This window comes from Ailuropoda melanoleuca, unplaced genomic scaffold, assembly GCF_002007445.2.
Source record: "Ailuropoda melanoleuca isolate Jingjing unplaced genomic scaffold, ASM200744v2 unplaced-scaffold11384, whole genome shotgun sequence".
Taxonomy (NCBI): domain Eukaryota; kingdom Metazoa; phylum Chordata; class Mammalia; order Carnivora; family Ursidae; genus Ailuropoda; species Ailuropoda melanoleuca.
This window is the reverse complement of record NW_023179820.1, coordinates 2,098,079-2,123,046: the sequence shown is the minus strand read 5'-3', so window position 1 is coordinate 2,123,046 and position 24,968 is coordinate 2,098,079. Positions and strand designations below refer to the sequence as shown.

The following is a 24,968-nucleotide window of genomic DNA, read 5'->3' as shown; positions in this document are numbered from 1 at the left end:
TGCTTGAAACAAATTTAAAAAAGAAAAACATAGTCTCAGCAAAAATAGAAGATATGAAGAAGTATCAAATGAAAATTTTAGAACTGAAAGTTATGATAAGCAAAATTAAAAGCTTGAATGTGAGCTCAACAGTAGGATGAGGGAGACAGAGGAAAACAACAGTAAACTTGAAGATAGAACTGTAGAAACTACACTTCATGAACAACAGAAAGAAAATAGACTAAAAAAAATGGGCAGAATCTCAAGGATCTGTTGGACTCTAACAAAAGATCTAACATTTGGCTCATTTGAGTGGAGAAGGAGGGTGCAACAGACTTTCCTTCTCTTGAATTTTCTAAATGATGATTGATAATTGGAGCAAAAATAAGCACTACACACTTATCAAAATAACTAAAATAACAAAATTGACGACATCAGATTTTGGAATGGATATAGAAAAACTGAATCACTCATGCATTATTTGGGGAAATGTAAAATGGTACAGACACTCTGGAAAACAGTTTTTCAGTTTCTTATAAAACCAAACAACTACCATATGATCCAGCAATTACACTTGAGCACTTATTCCAGAGAAATGAAAAGTTATGCTCACACAAAACACATGTACACTGATGTTTTTTGCAGGTTTGCTTATAATAAACCTACCTGGAAAGATGCCCTTTAATGAGTGAATGATGAGACAAACTGGTACATTTATAGCCTGGAACACTACTCAGCAATAAAAGAAATGATCTATTGACACATGCAGCAACTCAAATGAATCTCAATGCAATGATGCTGAATGAAAACAAAAACAAAAACCAATTAAAAAGACCCCACCCAATCCCAAAAATTTATATTGCATACATATTGTATGATTCCATTTATATATAATTCTCTAAATGACAAAATTATAGAGATGGAAATAGATTAGTGGTTCCCAGGGGTTAAGGATGGTGGAGAGGGAAAGGTATAGATAGCAAGAGGGAGGGAAATAGTTCCCTGGTGATGAAATATTTCCGTGGTGATGGAATAGTTCCATATCCTTGATTGTGGGGGGTGGTTACACAAATCTACATGTGATAAAATGGCATAGGACTGTAAAAACACCTTATATCAATATTGAATTGCTGCATAAAAATTTTATTTGTATATTTGACAGAGAGAGAGAGCACAAGCAGGGGAAGCAGCAGAGGAAGAAGCATGTCCCTGATGATCAGAGAGCCCCGATGTGGGCCTCTACCCCAGGATCCTGGATCATGACCTGAGCTGAAGGAAGATGCTTAACCCACTGAGCAATCCAAGAAAGGAAATTATTAGAGATTTGAAAACTTTGTATGAACACTTTTCAACAAAAGTAAATGCCTTACAAATCAATTTCCTGTAATTATTGTAAAATTTTATTCCATTTTTAGGAACCCTTGGGTGAACATAGTATATTTTAGAAATTACACTTTTGGGAAAAATGTAAAACAATTAGAATTTTTTTAAAGAAGATCGTTCTTAAAATACAAACTACATTGTATAAAACCTCGTACAAAAAAATAAATAAAACCTCCAGCAATAATAAAATTCGTGGTAAGTATATGTTTTCATTTTTTTCCTTCTTCAAAGCTATTTTATTTATTTATTTATTTATTTATTTATTTATTTTAAGTATTCTTACCCAAAATGTTTAATGGAGTTAGGCAATCTAACTTCCAGTTTTTAGAAAACATAAGGGAACAGAGGAGAAAGGCAGACAACAGCCAAAGGCAACAGACCAATCCAGAACATGGAAAACACGGCCCATTTATCTAAAAGCAGGTATCATGGGGGAAAAGGAGAGGGAGTGTTAAGACATTGAGACATTTAAGAAACACACCAAATGCAATTCATAATCCTTAACTAAATTTTGGTTCACAAAAAAATATCTTCAGAAAATAATTTCAGGATGAGAAAATCTGAATACAAACTAGCTATGAGATTAGGCTATGATATAACAAATTACTGTTAATTTTGTTAAGTGTGATAAGATTGTGATTATATTAGAAGAATAACAGTAATTTTTAGAGATTCATGCTAGATATTTATGGGTAAATGTCATGATATCTAACATTCTTTGGAATGTTTCAGAAAAAAATAACAGGTGAAGCAAATATGATTAAGTATTAATTGTTGAATTTAGAGAGTAAGTATATGGTTGTTCATTCTATTTTTCTACTTTTCAGTTCGATTTTATATAAAAAAAACTGAAGAAAAGGAATTAGAAAAGGAATTTTTTAAAAACTTAGATACTAAGAAAGATCCTACGCATTAATACTATTCCTCAAATTCTATGCTAAAACAAACAACTCATCCCCTCAGGGCTTCTGCATATGTGTCCTCCTGGCCTAGAACACTCTTTCCCCACATATCCACAGGCATATTCCTTTGCTTTATTGTTACTAATCAGTGAGGTGTCTAAGACTACTCTCTCACCTTACCTTGATTTTTTTTCCCATTGTCCTTAACGCCATCTGACATTCTAGCTACACTGGTTTTGTATTTTGCCTCCTGCCACTAGTATATTAGCTCCATGAGGGCAAAAACTTGCTTTTGTTCTCTGCTATATCCTCAGAGCCTAGGACTGTGCCTGAAACAAAGCAGGTATGCAATAAATACTTATGGAAAGGATGGATGGATGAGTATTAGTATTTATTGAGCACTTAGGAATGTACTGGACCCTATGAAAATTTAGCACTTTACATTATTCCTTTTAATATACTGACCCAACAACTCTTTAAAGTAGATATTCATAGGTATTATTATTATTAACCCCCCTTTACAATGAAAAAAAAAAAAAAAGACACAGAAGTCAAGTAATTTTCCCAGAGTTACAAAGTAGTATTTGAACTAGGCAGTAAGATTCTATAGCATAAACTCTGAATATGATATTGCTAATTGCTGCCATAGGAAAAAAAATTCTGAAGAAGTAATGCAATACTAAAAGATATGCTTTATAACTTAACTACACAAGGCTTGTAATGTAGTAAAACGAGCATACAATACTATCTATGTAAGCAGTTCTATACTTTAAAGGACCCTCAAACCCTCTGCCTGGAAAGGAAGAGAGAAAGAATGACTTTACAATTGTAGGATGAACATTATTTCCCTGATGAGAAGGTTAAAAAAAAAATTTGCACTGAATTCAATAAAGAGACTCATAGAAAAGACTATTCTATAATTTATAGAAAACATTTTTGTAGAGATAGCTATCTTATAACCTATCTTACCTCATGCTATACAAAATTACTATATTTTAAAAATTTAAGGCATCAAAACTCAGAAACCAGCATGAACTTTAATTTTCCCATAAAACCTATTTCCCAATAATAAATACTATAATGTCTTATTTGAGGATCTTGACTACCAGTAAAGAAACAGTTTCAGAAGGTACTCTTTCCATGACCTAGGCAAAAAGCAGAGCATACTAGCCCCGTACTGTAGCATACACACTGGAACAATACTACAGTTTTCAAAGTATTTTCCTATTTTGTCTTATAAATTTCTTATAAGTTAGAAGGGAAGGTTTTATGAATATTTCACAAGTGGAAAAAACTAAGCTTGGAGAAGTTAATTCATTAATGTGGTCCCAGAACCAGAAGGAACAGAATGCAAGTCTTCTGACGCTTGACCTAGTATTCATGCTGNGTTGTTTCTTGTCTTGTCAATTTTTTCCCATCCTAACTGGTGTAGGGTGGTATCTTAGTGTGGTTTTGATTTGAATTTCCCTGCTGGCTAATGATTTTGAACATTTATTCATGTGTCTGTTAGCCATTTGTATGTCTTCATTGGAAAAATGTCTGTTCATATCTTCTGCCCATTTTATGATTTGTTTATTTGTTTCTTGTGTATTGAGTTGGAGAAGTTCTTTGTAGATCTTGGATACCAGTCTTTAATCTGTAGCATCATTTGCAAATATCTTCTCCCATTCCCTGGGCTGCCTCTTAGTTTGTTGTTTTTTTTTTTTTTAAGATTTTATTATTTATTCGACAGAGATAGAGAGAGCCAGCGAGACAGGGAACACAAGCAGAGGGAGAGGGAGAGGAAGAAGCAGGCTCATAGCAGAGGAGCCTGATGTGGGGCTCGATCCCACAACACCGGGATCACACCCTAAGCCAAAGGCAGACGCTTAACCGCTGTGCCACCCAGGCGCCCCTGCCTCTTAGTTTTTTTTGACTGTTTGCTTGGCTGTGCAGAAGCTTTAGATCTTGATGAAGTCCCACAAGTTCATTTTGTCTTTTGTTTCTCTTGCCTTTCGAGATGTGTCACGAAAAAGGTTGCTTTGGCCAATGTCGTAGAGGTTGCTGCCTATATTCTCCTCTATGATTTTGATGGATTCCTGTCTCACATAGAGGTCTTTCATCCATTTGGAGTTTATCTTTATGTATGGTGTGAGCGACTGGTCAAGATTCATTCTTTTGAATGTAGCTGTCCAATTTTCCCAGCACCATTTATTGACGAGACTGTCTTTTTTCCACCAGATGTTTTTTCCAGCTTTATCAAAGATTAGTTGCCCAAAGAGCCAAGGGTCCATTTCTAGGTTCTCTAATCTGTTCCATTGGTCTATGAGTCTATTTTTGTGCCAGGACCATGCTGTCTTTGTGATCACAGCTTTGTAGTACAGCTCGAAATCCAGCATTGTGATGCCCCCAGCTTTGTTTTTCTTTTTCAACAGTTCCTAGGACATTCCGGGACTTTTCTGGTTCCATACAAATTTAAGGACTATTTGTTACAGTTCTTTGACAAATGTCATCAGTATTTTGATTGGGATAGCCTTGAAAGTGTAGATTGCTCTGGGTAGCATGGACATTTTAACTATGTTAATTCTTGCGATCAATGAGTATGGAATATTTTTCCATCTTTTTATGTCTTCCTCAATGTCTTTCAAGAGTGATTTATAGTTTCTAGAATATAGATCCTTTACGTCTCTGGTTAAGTTAATTCCAAGGTAATATATGGTTTTTGGTGCTATGGTAAATGGGATGGATTCCCTAATTTCTCTTTCTTCAATCTCATTGTTTGTATATAGAAATGCAACTGATTTCTGAGCATTGATTTTGTATCCTGCCACATTACTGAATTGCTCTATAACTTCTAATAGTTTGGGAGTGAATTCTTTTGGGTTTTCCATACAGAGTATCATGTCATCTGCAAAGAGAGACAGTTTGACTGCTTCTTTGCCGATTTGAATACATTTTATCCCTTTTTGTTGTCTGATTGCTGTTGCAAGGACTTCTAGTACTATGGTGAATAATAGTGGCGAGAGTGGGCATCCTTGTCATGTTTCTGATCGTAAGGGAAAGGCTTCCAGGTTTTCCCCATTGAGAATGACATTTGCCATAGGCTTTTCATAGATGGTTTTATGAGATTGAGGAATGTACCCTCTATCCCTACACTCTGAAGGGTTTTAATCAGGAAAGGATGCTGTATTTTGTCAAATGATTTTTCTGCATCTATTGAGAGAATCAAATGATTTTTGTCTTTTTCCTTCTGGATAAAATTTAAGGCACCGATCGATTTGCGAGTGTTGAACCATGCTTGCATCCCAGGTATGAATCCCACTTGGTCATGATGGATAATCCTTTTAATGTATTGTTGGATTCTATTAGCCAGGATCTTGTTGAGGATTTTGGCGTCCATATTAATTATGGAAATCGGTCTGTAATTCTCCTTTTTAATGGGGTCTTTACCTGGTTTGGGGATCAAGGTAATATTGGCCTCATAGAATGAGTTTGGTAGCTTTCCTCCTCTTTCTATTCTTTTGAAATAGCTTTAGGAGAATAGATTTTATTTCTTCTTTGAATGTTTGGTAGAATTCCCCAGGAAAACCATCCGGGCCTGGAGTTTTGTTTTTTGTAAGGTTGTTTATCACTGTTTCAATCTCTTCATAATTAATTGGCCTGTTTAAAAAATCAATTTCTTCCTGTCAGTCTTGGTAGTTTATAGGTTTCCAGGAAGTCCTCCATCTCTTCCAGATTGCTTAATTTATTGGCATAAAGCTGTTGATGAAAGTTTCTAATAATCCTTCCAATTTAATTGGTGTTGGTTGTGACCTCTCGTTTTTCATTCATCATTTTATTAATTTGGGTCCTTTCTCTAATCTTTTGGGTAAGTCTTGCCAGTGGTCTGTCAATTTTATTAATTCTCTCAAAGAACCAGCTTCTAGTCCTGTTCTGCTCTACTGTACTCCTGGATTCTAATTCATTGATTTCTGCTCTAATCTTGGTCAACTCCTTCCTTGTCAGTGGGTTAGGCCTGTCCCTCTGTTGCTGATGGCTATGTATTTCCCCCTTAGGACTGCCTTTGCAGTATCCCATAGGTTTTGGATCATTGTGTTTTCATTCTCGTTGATCTCCATAAATTGTTTAAATTGATTTTTTATTTCCTGGTTTATCGAATCATTCCTGAGCAGGATGGTTCTTAGTCTCCAAGTGTTTGAGTTTCTTCCAAATCCTGGTTTATCGAATCATTCCTGAGCAGGATGGTTCTTAGTCTCCAAGTGTTTGAGTTTCTTCCAAATTTTTCCTTGCGGTTTAGTTCCAATTTCAAAGCGTTGTGGTCTGAGAATATGCAGGGAATAATTTCAGTCTTTTGATATCGGTTGAGACCTCTTCTGTGACCCAGAACATGCTCTATTCTGGAGAATGTTCTATGAGAATTAGAATAGAATGAGTATTCTTTGGTTCTGGGGCATAGTGTTCTATATATATGTATCTATGAGGTCCAACTTGTCGAGTATGGCATTCAAAGCTCTTGTTTCTTTGCTGATTTCTTGCTTAGGTGATCTGTCTCTTGCTGATAGTGGAGTTTTGATGTCCCCTACTATTAACATATTTTCATCTATATATCTCTTTATTCTGGTTAAGAGTTGGCTTGTGTATCTTGCTGCTACCCTGTTGGGGGTATAAATATTTATACTTATCATATCCACTTCTTGGATACATCCTTTAAGAATAATATAGTGCCCTCCGTGTCCCAGAGTCTTTAGTTTAAAATCCAATCTGTCTGATATGAGAATTTCTACCCCAGCTTTCTTTTGAGGTCCTTTGGCATGAAAGATGGTATTTCATCCCTTTACTTTCAGTGTGAATGTATCTTTAGGTTCAAAATGAGTCTCTTGTAGACAGCAAATGGATGGGTCATGTCTTTTTATCAAATGTGCAACCCTGTGGCATTTTATGGAAGACTTTAGGCCATTTACATTGAGACTGATTATTGAGAGAGATGATTTTAATAATGCCATGTTGCCAATAAAGAGTCTATTTCTATAGATTGTGACTTTCTCTTCTATATCACTCTTGGGGCCTTTTTTCTCTTATAAAACCCCCCCTTAATATCTCCTGTAGGGCTGGTTTCGTGGTTATGAAATTGGTCAATGGCGATTCTGGAAGGTCTTTATCTCTCCATCCATTCTGAATGACAGACTTGCTGGATAAAGGATCCTTGGCTGCATGTTTTTCTCTGAAAGAGCTTTAAAAATGTTCCCCCCAACCCTTTCTCTCATTCCAGGGCTGTGTAGACAGGTCTGATGTAATTCTGATACCTTTGCCTTGGTACATGAGAAATTATTTGCCCTGGCCGCTTTCAGTACTGTATCCCTGAATCTAATATTTTCGAATTTCATTATAACGTGACATGTCATAGGTTTGTCATGGTTGAGCTTGGGAAGGGTCCTCTCTGCCTCTTGGACATGAATGCTTGTCTCCTTTGCTAGATTAGGGAAGTTTTCAGCTACAATTTGTTCAAATATCTCTTCTAGACCTCTGTTTTTCTCCACCCCCTCGGGGAATGCCGATGATTCTGACATTGGAACGTTTCATTGAGTCAGTAATCTCCCGTAATCTACATTCTTGAGAATGCATTTTTTTAGCCCAGATTCTATTTTAGCTTTCTCTTCTACTAACCCATCCTCCAATTCACTGACACGTTCCTCTGCCTCAATCACCCTGGCCATCAGAGCCTCTAGTTTTGGCTGCATTTGGCTCATAGAAGTTTTAATTTCTGCCCGATTCACTCTCATTTCCACCCTTAGAGATTCTATATTCTCATTAACATTTTCATTAATAATTTTTTCAAGTCTACACATCATCTAAACCATTGTTACTCTGAATTCCATTTCTGATAATTTTGTTATATCCATATCCATTAGTTCTGTGGCAGAGGCCACAGACTCATTGTCATTTCTTTGCTGGGGGGGGGGTTCTCTTTATCATCATTCTGATGAGGAGAAGTTGTGGGGTTGTCCAGAGCTAAATTATTAACAGGGACCCAGGCAGTGTGCACTTGTTTTATATGGATCTTAGGGATGTGGACTTCTTGATTTTTCAGCCTGCATTCTGGGGGAGGGGCCTGCCATACCGATACTCAGGCAACCCTGTTTGGGCAGAGTCTCCGTGTCTCCTGCGAGGGGGCACGGAGATGGGCACAGTGTGAGCCGTTATTTCTAGGCTTTTGTTCTCTGGCAGCTTTCCCTGGCAGTTTGCTGTGCCTCTTCTGAGAGTCAGAGCAGCAGTAGCGGAATCTCAGCCTCTGTCTCAGAACAGAGGGATCACGGACCGTTCTCAACTGATGTTCTGGCCACTTTAACTCTGTTTCTGTTGGTGCTGGGCAACCCTGCAGTGTTCTGGGATTGTTCCCCACACCCAGCAACCCAGCCCTCACTTCCAGGGCCGGCGCATCTCTGTCCTTTGTGTTTCTAACACCGCCAGCCGCCAGCCACCCCTTCGCTCTCCGGAGCTCCCAATCGCATTCTGGTACCTGTGAGCGCACCGGAGATCCGGTTCAGTCTGGTCGCGCGCGTTCCCTGGCTCACAGTCTCAGTCTGCTCCCTTGCGGGTGCTGGTCCGCAAGTCTGCCGCTCCCGTGTGCAGGTTGCTACCGCTTCCCGGCACCCAAACGCGGTGGCTCCCTCCCCCTTCTATTTATCTTCCAATATCTGTTTGTGGTTTCATGGCTCCCCACTTCGTACCTCAATACTCAGCGCTGGAGATGGTCATTTGTAGAGATCCGGATGTATCTTCCTGCATCTCAGGCTGATTCTGTGGATGTTCAGGATGGTCTGGTAGCTATCCAACTTGACTCAGGGGACCGGCTGAAAAAGGGGTCCCCTACTCCTCTGCCATCTCTGATAATCCTGTCCAAAGCTATTTTAAATATTACTGTTGTTCTATTTTCTTAAAGTTTAAAACCTCAGTGGTTATTTTTATCTTCAGCCTACTAGTTATTCTTCCCTTCTACCATTCCACAATCTGGAAACCTCAGTAGCAGGCATTTAGTAGACTCATTCCCTCAGCTCTGCAGGGGAACAAGTGTGAATTCCAGCCTGCCCAAGAGTCACAAATAGAATGTTCTCCTGAACTTGTGTGAAATAAGAATTTGGGACACTGGAGTCTAGCTGAGTACCTGTCAAATGGCAGACAGACAATAAATGATCACTAAATGAATAAAACAAATATTGCCACTGGAATGTGCTTACAAAGTCAGCACAGGTCGTCACTGTGGGTGGTCCTCTTAATCTACAATGATGTAATTCATGGTCCTGTACTGCTATTTTTGAAAATTAAGTGATTTTATAAGCCAGTTTTCTATATTTATTTTGACAGCCATAGTACTATCACAGAATCACAGAAAAAAATTAAAATTGGATAAGCACTCTAGGCATTTTATGTAACAGATATGCAACGGAAATAAAAATTATCATTCTTTTAGACTTCACTTATCTCTAACACAGGTAATAAGTGAATCAAGAACTGAAAAACAAGAAGTGCATTTTAATTAAAAAAATAACACTTTTTGAAAAAAATGAAAAATTAAAGAACACAAGAATTAGTTTTCTGAAGTCGATGTTCACTCCTAACCCTTTGTCACTTGAAATGACTTCTATATTGTGTGATTTTGTTTCAAGAATTACTCACGTGCTCTCTCGGGCCAATTTGAGCTTTTCACATCTAAAATTACAGCCACAGCAAACCATAAGCTTGTTTCCCGAGTTTGGGGAGAGGGACAGTTGCAGTTTTTGCCAGTCTAATAAAGCATTCTACATACCAGACACAATTTACCAGGAGCTTTTATTAAAGAATGAGATTCCTAGGCCTCAGCCCAGGACCATTGATCTAGGATTACTGGAGATGGAGCCTTGATATCTGAATATTATCAAACTCCACACGTGGTTCTTAGGCACACTGAGATTTGAGAATTGTAGGGCTGCAGCTTTGCTAAAACAAGCGTCTTCCTCTCTAGGCAACAATCAAGGCTCTTACAGAGTTGTTACACTGCTGTGATATACCTCCAGGCATTCTCCATATACCTGCCATTTCAATTAGCATTAGAAAAGTTACTGTTGCCCTTTGAAGAAACACAAAGTGCTTCACCAAGCACTGTAAATAATGAATTACAATAATTAGCTGGAGAGAGATTTGACTTAAAATTTAACATTTTCTTGGAATTTTGAAAGCACAGGGAGTGTGGAATAATGTTAAAAGGTGGCTTTCAAAGGGAAATATTTGTTCATTGAATTGGAATGAATTGGTCAGTTGCATACTGGTTATATTTCTTAAGATAGTGTAAGAAAAATTAATTCACCTCCACATTTCCCCAAATTTCTATTCCAGTCCTACCCTGCCACTTTAAATGAAGCCTGTTTTGCTTTCAGTTTGGGATGCTGCTTCTGGAGTCCAGAATGCTGGGCAGATTGAGCTCCTATATTTGCCATCAAGTGGACTCAAATGCGCTCCTACCTCAGGGACAGCAAAGAATGTCAGCCAGACATAAGGAAGCTAGAAGGATGCTTTCTGCACAATAGAAAGAATAATGTGGTGTCCCTCAGGAATATTAAGCAGTATCAGCAGTAACAGGAAATAAGTGGATATGTGAAATCCATCTAGGATGACTAAGAGAAAGCAACATGATCAGTTTACTTTATGAGCTTTGTCCGTCTTCTCTCTTCATGGTAAAATTCAGCTTGAAATTTGAAGATGGATAGCTCTCTAAATGTGTTTTTTAAGATTGCATAAATATTTTCAAAGGTGGTTTATTTGAAAATAAAACGTTGGTCACTCTTCCTTGCAAAGGAATTTCAAAATCCTAACCTTTGTAGTCAGTTGACATATAAATCATAGTTCCATTAACTGTTCAACCATTTATTTGAAAACCTCTGCTAGGCATGTAAAAAGGATAAAATATTTATGAAGCTTATATTCTAGTTGGCTGTTAATCAAATAATTACTATAATGCAAATGATTTAACATATTTTGGGTTTACAACCTGGACCCAAATAAATTTCAATCTTTCTAATTAAAAAAGATGAAGCAAAACTTTTATATCTGACCTATTTAGATAAAACTATAACTAAAAAATACAAATCATTTTTCCTGAATAGCTGAAATACATATTTGGTTATAATGAATTTAATTAAAATGTAATAAAAGGTTGAATGAAAGTTGTTAGAAGCAAAGTATTAGAATCACATACTTTTCTCCCCTTCCACCTTTTGGAAACCAGATAATTATACTGTAGCAGGAGGACATTTTTCAGACACCCACACTGAAACAGATTCTTTCAAAGCTATTGAGGAAGGAGAGTAACTATGTAACATTCTCTTTCACTAGTGTTTTTTGTTTGTTTGTTTTGTTTTTATAAAAGTCATAAGATTTTTTTAAATGAAACTCAAAAAGAATCTTTAAAATAATACCAGTCTGTTTATCCCATTTAGTATGAGAGGTGGGGCAAAAATTGACGAGGTTGTGGAATATACGTGAGGTTCAGTGGGGTGGAGTCCGGAGCCGATGACCAGGAAAGAATTCTTTAGGCGTCTTTGGTGTAAAATTGGTGGTTTATTAAAGCATGGGGACAGTACCCATGGGCAGAAAGAACTGCTGCCCTGGGTTGTGAGAGGTGGCTGATTATATACCATGGGGTTGGGGGAGGTGAGGAAAAAGGGAGGCTGAGAAAGCACTTTCATATGTTAAAGAAGATTCAGGATAAGGGAGGCCTTGGGGTTGTCAAATTAGGGTTGTTTTTCCCTCTAGCAAGGCATTAACATTAAGATGCTTGGGAACTTCCTGGAGGCTGCAGATTATAAGGACATTTAATTGTATCTACATTCCCTTCCGGAAGCTAGGTTATTGGTAGAAATGCTTCGTTCTTGTAAACTGCTAAGACATTTGTAAACTGGGGGAGAATTATAGGTCTTGCAGGACTGTGATCTTTGTCAGTTAACCATTTGTTTTTTCCTTTCCTTAGTTTTAGGGCAGCCAGGAGTGACAAGGAATGCTGCATACATCCGCGGTGGGGGGTGGGGGTTGCAGGGTGTCAGTTTCTGCTTTCCTCAGCTTGCCTTCCGTTCCCTCATCAAAATGATGGGATAAAACTTAACTTGTAGTTTAGAAAATTATTTCAGGGACTGGAAACACTCATGAGGCTGTGCCTCACAGGATTCAAGACATTCAGAAGAGCTGTGGGAGATGTCTGGTGACTTTACATGAATGTTGCTATGCAGTGGGATTTTGGACAATTTATAGGTCACCCTGAGAGACTTTAAGAAAAAAATACATAACCCCAAACCTGACCAGACCATTTCTCATCCCGGTTTTAGCTGGAAAGATACACAGTAGAGAATTTGACTCCTATATAGAAAATACCAAATTCTTCTAAAGCAGTTATTTCTAGAAAATTCCAAATTCTTCTAAAGCAGCTGGCTCTTGAAAATAGTGTAACAGGAAACTAGATATACTATGTAGAGTGTGGTAAATTGCACTGCCTATTTTTTCTGCCTAGAGTGTTTTTCACAAAACTGGCTGCTTCCCCTCTTTTAGGATTCAGTCCATGCCCACTTCTTAGTGAGGCTTTCCTAACCATACCAATTAAAGAAGCCCTCCGTCAACCTTTGTCCTACCTCGATCACTCTCCAACAAAAGTACATCATTTCCTTACAGTGCTTGCCACTGTTGGAAAAGGTTGTCTTTATTGATTTAGTGTTTACTCTTCTTTGCGAAAACATAACACTTCTTGAGAGAGGGGCCAGCTCTCCTTAAAAAACCATTGTCTTTCTTTTGACAAATATTTGATATGTCAGAAGTTGGGTATAAAATGTTGAGTAGTGAAGACATGATCCTTGCCCTCCTGTAGTTTATGATGCAGTGGGGAAAATGTATTATAGTGCAGCAGAGAAAACAAACACCTAGATAAACAAATATAAAATTATAACTGTGATCAGAGTTAGAAAGGAGAGAAAATGGGCTATGAGAGCCTACAATGAAAAATCTAATTTATTAAGTAGATCAGAGAAATTTTCTCTGAGGAAGAGACTTGAGCCAAGATTTAAAAGAGGAATAGGTGTTAATTAAGTGAAGAAAGTCCAACCTGAGGGAATAACCTGTGGAAAGCCTATGTGGCAGGAGAGAAGCTGACCTATGTGAGAAACTGAAGGAGAGCTGACATAGCTGGAACACAGGATGCTTTGGAGAGGGAGGTACAGAATAGATTATGGAGATACGCATGGGCCAGAATACGTGGGGATTTGTGTGCGTTGTGACTTTAACCTGAGCGTAATGGAATTATTGAATATTGTGGGTGTGCTAGTGTGTTGGGGTGTGTGTGTGTTCACAGGGGAGTATAATCAGATCTGTGTTTTGTTAAGATAATTATGATTGATCTGTAGAGGACATTCAATTGGAGAGATCTAAAAAAGGGTGCAAGTAAACCATTTAGGATATCATGGCCATTCTCTTTAGGAGAAATGATAAAAGTCTGGGTTCAGGTAGTGCTAGTGGGAAAGCAAATAAGTAGGTAGACCCAAAAATACAAAAAATAAAATCAAAAGGACTTGGTGTTGGCTTGAATATAAAGGCAGATATCATGGATAGTGAACATGCTTGAGCTGATGAATGTGTCACCGTTTTCTGAGAAAGGAGAAGCAACAAGGAGATATTGTGAGCTATTCGATCATGAGCTGGGTTTTGGCATGTTCATTTGGAGGATGTCATTGGGAGGATGGATAAATTATAACTCCACATTTTTTGAATTTCTATGAGTGAGAAATTTAGCTACTCCATTTGACTTAAATCATTATTTTTCATCATCACTTTTTAATAGGCAAATGGATTTCCTGATTTTTATTTTCTACAACCTAAACTTCTGCATAATGTATAAAGCACCAAGTAGGCCTAAAATCCAGCTAGAGGACTTTTAACACTAGTGAGAATTGATGAATTGGCTGTTGGTGGTTTTATCTGTAAAAAAAGTGGGTTCAATAACTTGGAACCTGCTATCAAAATCATATCTCAAAAAATTAGTGGAAACAACATATAATTTCACAGAACCTGAGCAGAAATAGTCAAAACTTAGTTGCATTTCATATAGACATCCCAGCCAAGTCAAATAATATTTCATAATATCAAATTAGAGTGATTATAGCATATCTCAAGTCATATGGAGTTATGACACCCCTGTAATATATTTAGCCTCCATTATTTGCTATGGAGCCAATAGGCAACAAAGCCAGGCAGGGGATGTTTGAACTAAAATAACACAATTATGCGGAGATATATGTGTGAAGTACTTTTTAAACACAGACCCAAAGTGTCTGAGCTGTAGGAAAACTACATTAGAAGCAATTTACTAGAATTTAGCTAGAAGACATTTTGTTCTCTTTATATCATCCTCATTCTGTACAAACTCTGGGATAGCACAGGAATCCTTTCAATTTTTTAAAAAATTAACTTTAATGTTACTTTTCTGAAAGATTCGTTATATTTTTTTTTCAGGATCCCTGTCTGCCTATCATCTATCATCTATCTATCTATCATCTACCTATCTATCATCTATCTATCTATCTATCTATCTATCTATCTATCTATCTATCTATCATCTATCTATCTATCTATCTTCTATCATCTATCTATCATCTACCATCTATCTAATCATCCATGAATTATCCATCATTTATTTTTGTGTGTGTGTACTAGCTACTCTAAAGTGCTTAATAACTATATATGCTCATTATAATATGTTTGACTAAAAATCTTATGTAAAATCCAACTACTTTAAACAATAATAACTTTCAGCAACAGTAACACTAGTCTAAACTACTATAAAAGCAGTAATTTAGACATGTTCAAAATATACAAATACATAGGCAAAAAGATATTATTTAATAAATGCTGTCTTTCTGAGTAAATATCAACTTGATAACCTGTTTGGGGAAATTCATCAAATAACCCAAACAAGCAATCTGTTCACACATATACCAAGAGGCTAAGAAAAAGGAATTCATTGATAATCTTAAAGAAAAAAACAAAACCTCCCACAATTTACCATATTTGTTTCATCATAATTTTCTCCCACTTTAGAAAAAAAGATTAAACCTTCCATCATTGTAATTTAATTTTATACTAAAGCCAAATGAGATATATAGTCCAAAAATTTAATCAACCTTTACAAATTTATAAAAAATATAAATGCAAGCAACCACTAGAAAAGCAATAGCTTGTAAATAACGATGTGCTATTGGGCCAATATGGTATACGAGTCCCTTCATTGACAGCAAAGTGATAGAAAAGCAAAATTGAAGGAATGCATGTACCATTTGGAAAGAGTAGTAAATGATTGGTCAGTTGTGTCCATCACTATAAATGGTCAGTCCTGATATTTTCTCATGATTATACAGTTGGGTAAGAAGACAGTCCTACTAACAACCATGTGTGCTCCCCTGGATGTTTAACACAACAATAGTCACATAAGACTAGTGACATCAACCTGACTGAATTCACCGTCCCTAATTTCAAAAGCCTCACATCTTACCTTGAAAAATATTTGCAAGCAGTATAGAGAAACTTTTCAGCTGAAACTCATTTAGTATTATCTACCTCATATTGAGGAAAGAAGGGAATATTCTAGCCAATCTAGGGAATATTCATGTTCACAAAATGTGTCCAATGCTTCTTTTTATAATAGCATCTATTATTTTCAAATTATACACAAAACATCATATTAGAAAATTTGAAAAGGTATGGAAAAAATATAAAGAAGAAAATGAAAACCACCCATTATTCTATCTCCAGAAATAGCCACTATTACCATTTTGGTATATTTCTTCTCAATCTATTATTATGAATATATACATATCTAACACAACTAAAATCACACCATATATAGATTATTCCATATTGTTAAATATTATTTAAAACCATGAATTTTAAAGTCTACACAATAACAAATTAATTCTGTATACAGGAATATATTTTAACAAGTAATGAATTTATGGGGATGTTTTCTCTTTTCAATGTTCACGATTAAAAATACAGTTTTTGCAACTGTTCTCTACATTTCTGAATTCATTAACGTTTAAACCATTCTTAGGCATCAATGTTTCACTTTAAGGTATAATATATCAATCATTCAACAGATATATACAGAGTCTAACAATTTTTTCAAAATATAAATGAGAAACTTTTGAAAACTTTTTGAAAAATAATGTGGATTTAAAAAAAGGCTACTTCATACAAATCATTACATTTGAAGTCTCTTATTACTTTAAAAAGGTGCATATTTTCAAAGGCATACTTTTCCAGTATTCTCCATGTTGCTGATGCCACTTGCAGCAACAGACTGTGTAATGAGGAAAATGCCTGATCTTCTGCTGTATGAGGGGCTGCAGAGATCCTATCGTATAAATGGGTTCTCCAGCAGGTTTGTCTTCCTATAATGAAGAAAAGTCATCTGGAATAGCTTAGTACTGAAAGGTGTGGTTCACAAATATAGCACCTCAGCAGGTAGAATCTTCTTGATTGTCAGAATCAACTATTAGTGCTATATAAAATATTACAACAATGTTCATTGAATTGTTGAACACAGATCATTAGCTGAGAAATGCTTAGCTGTAAATTATCTTTATAGTCAAAGTAAAGTGGAAAAATAAGTGAAACAATTACCTAGATAATTCAAATTAATATACTTGATAGAATAAAGGATACATGTTTTCAACAATTAACCTCACTTTGATTTTTAAAAGTATCAATATTTAATCGATTCTATTTCAAATTTATCACATGTAAAAAATTCATTAAAACCCTAATGTTTTAACATTAGGATCTATGAAATCCATTATTATTTACTCTTTTTTATTCTATTTGGTAACTAGTCATTAGTTAACTGTCTAAAAACCCCCCCAAAAATTTTTAGAAACCATTGGAATAACAACTGTGCTATTCAGTGTGTTAGGGTTCAAAATATGTAGAAACATTTGTATGCAAACCCACCAATTCAATCTTCTCTCTAGTAATTGTCACCATACAGAGGCTAATCAAAGCCACCAGTGGGACTAAAGTGGGTTGTTTAGGACAGGAACCAAATAATTGTTTTCTGTTTGTTTTTCTTAAGGTGGTATCTGATAGTTTCCTCCATTGGAAAATTACTATTTTCCCCTTTGTAATTAATAAATAGTTATGGGGAGACACTCTGAGAAGAACTCATTTCTCCTACTTGACCCCATTTATTTTAGTACCCATAGATAATCCTTGCCTGGAATAATGATTACTGTAATATATATCAAATGGTAATTCTCCATTTCCATCATTCTTTCTACATTTATTAATTAGAACACTGAAATAAAGAGCTTTCCCTTCTCTCTCATTTCTTCATTCATTTATTTATTTATATCAAGAATAATTAACAGGTTTTATTTTATTCAATGGGCAATTATCTGTTACAATTATTATTTTGTTGCTGAAATTGTCCCAGGTTTGGCCAATTGGGTCCTACGTCATTTTGACATATCTCCAACACTTTTTGAGTTTTTCTTTCTTTCACACCTTAAGACGGCCCAGGGTCTTGTTTTTTTTTTTTTTTTTTTTTTTTTTTTCCCTTTTCCTTCCTTGTCCTGGAGCTGGCTATTTTCCAAGGAGCCACATCTCCTTTTATTAGAATGGATAATTTTGTTTCCTGAAAGTACTGGAAAAACAAATTAAGAACTTTGCCTCTGATTCCCCATCCATTTCCCCTAAACAATGGCACATGACTTTCAATTTCTCTTTAGTGACAGAATTAGAAAGAGTGCTCATGATTTGACTGATGGTTAACAAAATGGGGGAGCAAATGTCTTCTCCACGTCAATCCCTCGAGTACGCTTTTTTTTTTTAAAGATTTTATTTATTTATTTGACAGAGATAGAGACAGCCAGAGAGAGGGAACACAAGCAGGGGGAGTGGCAGAGGAAGAAGCAGGCTCATAGCAGAGGATCCTGATGTGAGGCTCGATCCCTTAACGCCGGATCACGCCCTGAGCCGAAGGCAGACGCTTAACCGCTGTGCCATCCAGGCGCCCCTCGAGTATGCTTAGTATTAAAACCTTCTTCACCTTCAAGAAACAACTATTTTTTATCCCTAATAGTTAACATAGTAATTACTACCTATATTGTTTCATTCTGATTAAGGAAATACCTTTATCAGAAAAAACTAAAACGTACCCACTAGCAGATGGATCTTTTCTTCTTACATCTGAAAGCACAGGTTCAGAATGGAAAAAGGATTTAAACCACCAGCTGGATTCTTCCACTTTCAGTAACCCTATCAAATAAAAGTCATATGACCCCCTTCTCAAACACGTTTGGAAGATTAGAAACAAAGAAAATAATGAGGGTGATGCTGATAAGAAATAAACCAAATACCTTGTTGGAATTTGTCATCAGGTATAATGCTAACAGGATCAGCTAAAGAGCTAACTGAAGAAATACTCGCCTCTGTAGGAAACAAATGAGAATCAACAAACAAATAAGTAATAGGCAAACAAACACAGACATATTGTTTGTGCATAAACTTCCAAGTAGCAAACTTCCATGGTTTGGACTCATTTACTCCTGGATCCTGACTTCATGAATCAGAAAATGGATTAAATTGTCAATTAAAAAGTCTTCTGGAAAAGGCATATCACATGTTCTTGTTTTTAAAGGTAATTTTTAAAAGGTCAGTCATAACACGTGACTGTTCACTCCACAAAATTCTGATCACAGAGCTTATGATACAGCTAGCTGGCAGTAGCACTCAGGTTTGCCAAATAGTCATCATTTTTCTCTTGTCTGCATAGACTTCTCATTAGCTGCCTTCTGCGTTTGCTGCATTATTTCAAAGTCCTTCTGCTTTCTCTGAGAGGCAGTCAAGCTATCTTCTTTTCTTTTTTGCTTCCTAATTTCCTGGGATTTCTTCATGTTTTTCTGGCAGGCAAGTTCTTGCTGATTTCTGTGGGCCATGCTGGCCACCAGACCAGGCCTGGAAGAGAGCTACTTGGAAGAGCAATGGTCTCCTAGAACACTCACATTTTCTATTAATAAGGTATATTTCTTTCTATGGTGGACAACTCTGTCTCTCTCCATAGATATAGATGTAGAATTTAAAATACAAATGTCACCAAATTCAAAATCTTAGTAAAAAATCAAGAATGAATATTATTGTACTACATTAGAAATATTACATGTGCCTATATTTAAATATTCTACAAAAGTTACAAATTTAGAAATAATGGAATTATTTTTAAAGAATAAATATTTTATCTGTTTTAACATACTTGTATTTTAAACCTGTAAGTCTTTTAAACTATCAGAATATAAAAATAACTTCTGTGGATGTAATAATACTAAGTAAATGGAAATAGTTTAACAATTTTATAAAAAGAATAAATCAATAGACATTTCCAAATTTTATCTACAAACAAAACGTGAAATTAGAATTTTCTAATATGGGCATATTTTCAATAAATGATCACTTGTTTCTGAAATGATTGTTTCATTCTATGAAATTTCCAAATTTTCCTTAAGAAGCTACAACCTTGTATTCAGCTATGAATATTCACAGATGGATAGATAAATAAAAATAAAAGTGGCAAATAAAAGCTGACCTATTATCCAAGAGAAAATGGAAATTAAAGAATCCTTGAAGCAGTCATGCTACCCCTTCTTTTCTAAGAAATCAACTGTATTTTCTTTATGTAAAATTATCAGCTTTTAATGTATTCTATTCAATGCAAGATACATGAAATTAAAACATTATTATTAAATATGACCTTATTTTCACTTATTTATAAGTGTTAATGGTTTCATCAATATGATATAATATAACATAGAACAAAGAGAGAAGCCTTGACAATATTGATTCAGAGAGGTCTGATTGAATTTATTCCTATTTTCTTCACTATCACAACCAATTGTCAAGTCTTGTCCCTTAAGTTCTGACCAGGACAAGATATGCAGGTTAACAATATCTCACAAACATCACCTCAAATCACATTGTCTAGGAATATACTCTAGTGATGATACAACTTACTTCGATAATACTGATTTTTGGCCAGCAGGCAACCAATGGAAGGTACTGATGCCATTGTTTTCCCTGTGAACAAACACCAGAGAGACAGTGAACAGCAATCTGGAAACAGTGACAGGGAAGTGAGAGGTTGTTCATTGCTCAGAGTTTCCTTTTCTTTATATATATGTATATATATATATGCAAAGCAACATAATTTTTTTTAAAGATTTTTTTTTAAAGATTTTATTTATTTATTCGACAGAGATAGAGACAGACAGCGAGAGAGGGAACACAAGCAGGGGGAGTGGGAGAGGAAGAAGCAGGCCCATAGCGGAAGAGCCTGATGTGGGGCTCGATCCCACAACACCAGGATCACGCCCTGAGCCGAAGGCAGACGCTTAACCTCTGTGCCACCCAGGCGCCCCAAAGCAACATAATTTACCATATAATAAATATCGGATTGAAAGAATTAGAAAGCTTACACAAAATTGTAATCGAATATACTACAATAAACCAAAAAATGCAATCAATGCGTATATTTATTTGGAAAAGCAAGAAAAAAAAAAAAACACCCAACTATTCAACTACAAACATTGCCCACTGCTTGTTCCATCTGAAATAAATCTAAAGGTCAGAGAAAAAGTGTTAACACAGCTGTGATATAGTCACTCACTTATTCGTTTTCTCCAATTTGTCCTTCTAAAATAAACGTGTTCTAAGTTTTCCTCAGAAAACACACTGGAAGAGTGGACGTGATCCAGGAGGGACTGAGTTCTGCAGGCCAGGAGCACTCTGCAGTGAATGTGGGCGTGCTCTGGGACCCCTGGGCACACCTTATATTTAGAAGGCTGAAACCTGAGCTGTCGGTATAGCAGAGGGAGGTGAAGCTCTCCCCCTGTCTGCCCTTCAGCCCATCAGAGTGCCAACTGGGGCTGCAGACAGCAGGGACAGACTATGTAAGGTAATAGCTTATGACTGTTGGTTTCTGCAGGGTGGGAGGTGATGCCCTCGCATCCCCTCGGNATGAACATTGGGGTGCATATGGCCCTTCTCTTTACTACGTCTGTATCTTTGGGGTAAACACCCAGTAGTGCAATGGCTGGGTCATAGGGTAGTTCAATTTTTAACTTTTTAAGGGACCTCCACACTGTTTTCCAGAGTGGCTGTACCAACTTGCATTCCCACCAACAATGTAGGAGGGATCCCCTTTCCACACATCCTCTCCAACAATTGTTGTTTCTTGCCTTGTCAATTTTTGCCATTCTAACTGGTGTAAGGTGGTATCTTAGTGTGGTTTTGATTTGAATTTCCCTGATGGCTAATGATTTTGAACATTTTTTCATGTGTCTGTTACCCATTTGTATGTCATCATTGGAAGAGGGTCTGTTCATATCTTCTGCCCATTTTATGATTTGTTTATTTGTTTCTCACGTATTGAGTTTGAGAAGCTCTTTGTAGATCTTGGACACCAGTCTTTTATCTGTAGTATCATTTGCAAATATCTTCTCCCCTTCCGTGGGCTGCCTCTTAGTTTTTTTGACTGTTTCCTTGGCTGTGCAGAAGCTTTTGATCTTGAAGTCCCACAAGTTCATTTTATCTTTTGTTTCTCTTGCCTTTGGAGATGTGTCATCAAAAAGGTTGCTTTGGCCGATGTCGTAGAGGTTGCTGCCTATGTTCTCCTCTAGGATTTTGATGGATTCCTGTCTCACATCAGGGTCTTTCATCCATTTGGAGTTTATCTTTGTGTATAGTGAGAGAGAGTGGTCAAGTTTCATTCTTTTGCATATAGCTGTCCAATTTTCCCAGCACCATTTATTGAAGAGACTGTCTTTTTTCCACTGGATGTTTTTTCCTGCTTTATCAAAGATTAGTTACCCAAGAGCCGAGGGTCCATTTCTGAGTCCTCTATTCTGTTCCATTGGTCTATGAGTCTGTTTTTGTGCCAGTACCATGCTCTCTTTGTGATCACAGCTTTGTAGTACAGCTCGAAATCCAGGATTGTGATGCCCCCAGCTTTGTTTTTTCTTTTCAACAGTTCCTTGGCAATTCAGGGCCTTTTCTGGTTCCATACAATTTAAGGACTATTTGTTCCAGTTCTTAGAAAAATGTCTTTGGTATTTTGATCGGGATAGCTTTGAAAGTGTAGATTGCTCTGGGTAGCATGGACATTTTAACTATGTTAATTCTTCCAATCCATGAGCATGGAATATTTTTCCATCTTTTTGTGTCTTCTTCAATGTCTGTCAAGAGTGATTTATAGTTTCTTGAATATAGATCCTTTACGTTTCTGGTTAAGGTAATTCCAAGGTGACATATGTTTTTTGGTGCTATTGTAAATGGGATGGATTCTCTAATTTCTCTTTCTTCAGTCTCATTATTTGTGTATAGAAATGCAACTGATTTCTGGGCATTGATTTTGTATCCTGCCACCTTACTGAATTGTTCTATAACTTCTAATAGTTTGGGAGTGGATTCCTTTGGGTTTTCCATATAGAGTATCATGTCATCTGCAAAGAGAGACAGTTTGACTTCTTCNGTTTTCCATACAGAGTATCATGTCATCTGCGAAGATGGTGACTTCTTCTGTGCTGATTTGGATACCTTTTATCCCTTTTTGTTGTTTGATTGCTGTTGCAAGGATTTCTAGTACTATGTCGAATAATAGTGGCGAGAGTGGGCATCCTTGTCGTGTTCCTGATCTTAAGGGAAAGGCTTCCAGGTTTTCCCCATTGAGAATGACATTTGCTGTAGGCTTTTCATAGATGGTTTTTGTGAGATTGTGGAATGTACTGTCTATCCCTACACTCTGAAGGGTTTTAATCAGGAAAGGATGCTGTATTTTGTCAAATGCTTTTTCTGCATCTATTGAGAGCATCATATGATTTTTGGCTTTTTCCTTCTGGATAAAATCTAAGACACCGATCGATTTGCGAATATTGAACCACGCTTGCATCCCAGGTATGAATCCCACTTGGTCATGATGGATAATCCTTTTAATGTACTGTTGGATTCTATTAGCCAGGATCTTGTTGAGGATTTTGCGTCCATATTCATTAGGGAAATTGGTCTGTAATTCTCCCTTTTAATGGGGTCTTTGCCTGGTTTGGGGATAAAGGTAATATTGGCCTCATAGAATGAATTAGGTAGCTTTCTTTCTTTTTCTAATTTTTGAAAGAGCTTTAGGAGAATAGGTATTATTTTTTCTTTGAGTGTTTGGTAGAATTCCCCAGGAAAACCATCCGGGCCTGGAGTTTTGTTTTTGGAAGGTTGTTCATCACTGTTTCAATCTATTTGTATTTAATTGGCCTGTTTAAAAAATCAGTTTCTTCCTGTTTCAGTCTTGGTAGTTCATAGGTTTCCAGGAAGTCCTCCATCTCTTCCAGATTGCTTAATTTTTTGGCATANTTATTGGCATAAAGCTGGTGATAAAAGTTTCTAATAATCCTTTCAATTTCATTGGAGTTGGTGGTGAGCTCTCCTTTTTCATTCATCATTTTATTAATTTGGGTCCTTTCTCTATTCTTTTGGGTAAGTCTTGACAGTGGTCTGTCAATTTTATTAATTCTTTCCAAGAACCAGCTTCTAGTTCTGTTGATCTGCTCTACTGTACTCCTGGTTTCTAATTCATTGATTTCTGCTCTAATCATGGTCAACTGCTTCCTCGTGCTTGGATTAGCCCTTTCCATCTGTTGCGTTTACAGCTTCTTGAGGTAAGAATAGAAAAACTGCAATTAGATTTGTTCTACTCTTTGAGTGAGGCTTTGATAGCTATGTATTTTCCCCTTAGGACTGCATTTGCAGTATCCCATGGGTTTTGGATCATTGTGTTTTCTTTCTCGTTGGTCTCCATAAATTGTTTAAATTGATTTTTGATTTCCTGGTTTATCGAATCATTCCTGAGCAGGATGGTTCTTAGCCTCCAAGTGTTTGAGTTTCTTCCAGGTTTTTCCTTGTGGTTGNCTTCTTAGTTTCCAAGTGTTTGAGTTTCTTCCAAATTTTTCCTTATCATTGAGTTCCAATTTCAAAGTGTTGTGCTCTCAGAATATGCAAGGAATAATTTCAGTCTTTTGGTATCGGTTGAGACATCTTTTGTGACCCAGAACATGCTCTATTCTTGAGAATATTCCATGGGCATTAGAATAGAATGAGTATTCTTTGGTTCTGAGGTTTAATGTTTCATATATATCTATGAGGTCCAACTTGTCTAGTATGGCATTCAAAGCTCTTGTTTCTTTGTTGATTTCTTGCTTAGGTGATTTGTCTATTGCTGATAGTGGAGTGTTGAGGTCCCCTACTATTAACGTATTTTTATCTCTGTGTCTCTTTATTGTAGTTAAGAGTTGGCTTGTGTATCTTGCTGCTCCCCTGTTGGGGGTATATATATTTATAATGGTCATATCCACTTGTTGGAGACATCCTTTAAGAATAATATAGTGCCCTTCTGTGTCTCTAACTATAGTCTTTAGTTTAAAATCCAATCTGTCTGATATGAGAATTGCTACCCCAGCTTTCTTTTGAGGTCCATTGGCATGAAAGATGGTATCTCATCCCTTTACTTTCAGTCTGAATGTATCTTTAGGTTCAAAATGAGTCTCTTGTAGACAGCAAATGGATGGGTCGTGTCTTTTTATCCAATCTGCAACCCTGTGGTGTTTTATGGGGGCATTTAGGCCATTT

General features: G+C 36.6%; 1 protein-coding gene and 1 non-coding gene across 3 annotated transcripts in view; both read right to left on the bottom strand.

The window, feature by feature from the left end:
- Nucleotides 1-16,613: 16,613 nt before the first annotated feature.
- PPDPFL (pancreatic progenitor cell differentiation and proliferation factor like) overlaps nucleotides 16,614-24,968 on the bottom strand; it is a 98,153-nt gene continuing 89,798 nt past the window's right edge. The window contains exons 2-5 of one of the 2 annotated variants that reach the window (XM_034650124.1): nucleotides 20,313-20,375; nucleotides 18,665-18,736; nucleotides 18,464-18,563; nucleotides 16,614-16,699 (exon numbers count right to left, since the gene is read on the bottom strand). In XM_034650124.1, coding sequence (XP_034506015.1) covers nucleotides 16,663-16,699; nucleotides 18,464-18,563; nucleotides 18,665-18,736; nucleotides 20,313-20,367 — 264 coding nt within the window. In that variant the 5' untranslated portion in view covers nucleotides 20,368-20,375 and the 3' untranslated portion in view covers nucleotides 16,614-16,662. Of the gene's footprint in view, nucleotides 16,700-18,214; nucleotides 18,355-18,463; nucleotides 18,564-18,664; nucleotides 18,737-20,312; nucleotides 20,376-24,968 lie in introns of those variants that run through there. The other variant, XM_034650125.1, reaches the window with a different exon arrangement.
- On the bottom strand, nucleotides 19,058-19,243 carry LOC100463904. Its single transcript, XR_002142534.1, has one exon. It is a non-coding gene; the product is annotated as a small EDRK-rich factor 1 (transcript).